The sequence below is a fragment of the Lottia gigantea genome, assembly GCF_000327385.1.
Source record: "Lottia gigantea unplaced genomic scaffold LOTGIsca_12, whole genome shotgun sequence".
NCBI classification, from domain to species: domain Eukaryota; kingdom Metazoa; phylum Mollusca; class Gastropoda; family Lottiidae; genus Lottia; species Lottia gigantea.
In genome coordinates, this window is record NW_008707225.1 from 105,210 (window position 1) to 108,528 (window position 3,319).

A 3,319-nucleotide genomic window follows, 5' to 3' on the forward strand; every position below is an offset into this window, starting at 1 on the left:
TTATATGCAATATAAACGAAAATAGAAAATAGAAAAGAAAATTATAAATAGATATTTGCTTTTGAAATCTGGAACTTAGATTTTCAAGTTAATCAAGTAACACCCGATCGTTACAAAATGACATATGACCATTCTATGTGTTTTATATTTTCTACATATTTAAATCAAATTAACTAATGAATGTATAACTTAATGTACTTGTATTAATCTTAATTATATAGAAAATATATTGGCATTAATATAATTGATAAATATATAAAGATAATCATTAATATACAAATACATGTACATTAATATTAAGATTGTATTGTACACCCGATCGTAACATCATTTTATATGGCCATTCTATATTGTATATTCTGTATTTTCTACATCCATGTATAACGCAACTAACTGACAATATTTACAATACAGAATATTCTGTATTTTTCCCCACATACAGCTTCCTACATTTCCAATACAGTAATTTGGTTGTGAACCGGATTTAGCGTCTATGTCGTAAAATCATGTGGAGACTCTTAATGAATTGACGTAGATGTCTTTTGTGTTGAAATGCGTCGATAAGTGATTAAATTAAGGCGACGTCTCTGATAAAATAGGTGTCACATTAAAAACGACAAATAAACAGTTAAATAAATGTAATTTATGTACATAAATGAAATAAAATCAAGTATCTATATATACAGTATGAGCAGTATATTTTGATGACAAAATATAAACATAAAAAGGCTTGTGGCACATATACCCTGGGTAATCGTTTATATAAAATCATGAAATACATTCACAAAATTTAAAACATAAATATCAATCCATAATAACATTAAAATCTAAATAGGTGATAATTGTAAAAAGTTGATCAAGCTTCTCCTGGTGAACATGATATTCATTTTCAATAGTTTGCATAGTATAGAATTTGCAAATTCCTATCTATATACAAGCGGCATTGCATACCCCCCGGTTTCCAAAGCTACAGGCAAAGATCCACTTCGCAGTTGGCAAATCAATTGCTTACGATATCTAGGTATTTTACAGTCTTATGCGTAACTCTCAAGAAAAATATCATTCTTATAAGTACGGTAAGTGCGTAACTTATTGCCATATATCTGATTTCTTTCATCATAAAGCTCTTTGTACCACTCAGATGGGTCAAATTCTTGTAGTTTTTCCGTACATACTTTTATTATAAGTTTAATAGATCATTTTAAATTGAAAACTATATCACTTAATCAACAGACTTGATTATTCCTAAAATACGATGATATCAACTTTGTTTCACTCCTGTCAATGATTACCATATTTTAACACGATGAAATAGATGCCTATTCTTATCAATTCTGTACAATTTACAGTCCGATACACTGTATTTTTTGTTTATATAACAGGAGCTCCAGCCAACGCCCCTCTTGTTGCAATATTCGAAGTGTTTTTACCAACTCCACGGTAGAATTTCACAAGGGGATATTCTAAACGTTTTTTTGCGCAAAATTAAAAACGACACTCTTTCGGCCATTGAAAAGAAACATGACCCCCTCCCCCACCTAACGGTTTCGGTTCTGTTCCATGTGGAGGTTCTAGGTGTCGTACCTGCGAATATATAAATGTATCTCACTATTTCGAAAACAAGAAAAACGGTAAAACTTTCGAACTTACGGAAGTACTTTCTTGCATCGATAAAAACATTATATACCTAATTTCTTGTAAAAAATGTGACGTTCAATATGTTGGTGAAACTCAAAACGCGTTGCGTACTCGTCTTAGCGGTCATCGCTTCGATATGCTCCATAAGAAAGATAGACCGATTGTGAATCATTTCAATTTACCCAATCATTCCATTGAAGATCTTCTTGTTATGCCTATAGAAAAAGTACCTGTATCAACATTGATCAAACCAAAAAACCAACCGATTGCAAAGGGAAAGCTTTTGGATAGACCAACTACAAACAGTCATACCTAACGGCCTAAATATCCAATATAACAACCAAATCATACCCTTCATTGCGACCCACAATACTACAGCTAAAAATGCCTGTCATTGTCAAACGCTTTTATAATGAGCTCCAAGATAAATTTATACTAAACGTTTGGTCACTGCATATAAAAGAAATAAAAACTTAAGTAATATATTGGTTCATGGTAGATTATAACCCCTTTCATCAACTCCCTGAAACAATTGCATTGGAATTTGAGTTGAATATATTTTTTCTTGTAATCTCTCCAGAAGTAATAATCTATGAACAATCTTCAGTAAAACATATTCTGTTTGAATTGAAATAGTTTTCATGTTGAAATCCATAGTCTCTAGGCCAGTGCTTCTGTAGGAGAGTATCTTCTATAACACCTATAACTGCTTTATTTTGTACGGTATTTATGCATGAGTACGACTTTGTACTCCAAATCCCAGCACAGTTATTCAGCACTGGTCCTACCAAGGACTTGTATAATTTATTAAACACATTTTAGCTTATGCCCCCAGTCAATTTAAACTTAGTACACAGTGCGCCCAGCGCACGACTTGCCGATTTAAACAGTTCCTCAGTTATTTTTTTCATATCAAGAAATTCATCTATCAATAAACCTAAGTACTTATACGCATCTGCGTATTCAATATTAGTTTTACCACAGACAAATTTAAAAGTTGATTGAGGGACGGTGGTGCACAATGTTTGTTTTGCTGGGGTTCAAATTTAATTGCCATTTTGAGGCTATAAGGGCAAGATCATCTGCATACATAAGAGCACTGATATTCATGTCTTCAATATGAATCCCACACTTATGTTGTTGCAACTCCTCAAGTAAATCATTAATATATTGCAAAGAGAGAAGGTGACATAATACAACCCTGTTTTACCCCTGAATTGACCTCAAACCATGATTTGAGTTCACCGTTTATTTAAACAGCACTAGTCGTATTCAGGTATAGAGCATGTGTGGCATTGAGGAATTTTTCGCAACTTATGCCATAATTTATGTCTCTGGGTTCCATCAAAAGCACGTTTAAAATCCACAAAGCAGATGAAAGTGGGCTTCCGCTTGACGTTCCTATCATTTATTATGTTATAAAGGGATAATATGTGGTCTTCACAACTTCTATTCTTTCTAAAACCGTTCTGGAAGTCTGATCATAAATCATTCTGTTCGAGCCACATGGAAAGTCCTTGGTTAAGTACATGACAATACACCTTTCTCGGAACAGAAACAAGAGATATACCTCTGTAATTTTAGGTATCTAATTTATCTGCACTCCCTGACTTGAATATTGGATGTGTAACATTAATTTCTGGTCCATTGTTTCGGCACATTTCCAAGATTGAAGCATGCT

General features: G+C 32.9%; 1 protein-coding gene across 1 annotated transcript; it reads right to left on the reverse strand.

Annotated features, from left to right (window-relative positions):
• Window positions 1-2,900: 2,900 nt before the first annotated feature.
• Window positions 2,901-3,116, reverse strand: LOTGIDRAFT_111041 (hypothetical protein; the record flags this gene model as incomplete). Its single annotated transcript, XM_009047973.1, has 1 exon — window positions 2,901-3,116. A coding segment is annotated over one exon (216 nt), but the record flags the coding sequence as incomplete, so codon positions are not given.
• Window positions 3,117-3,319: the final 203 nt, after the last annotated feature.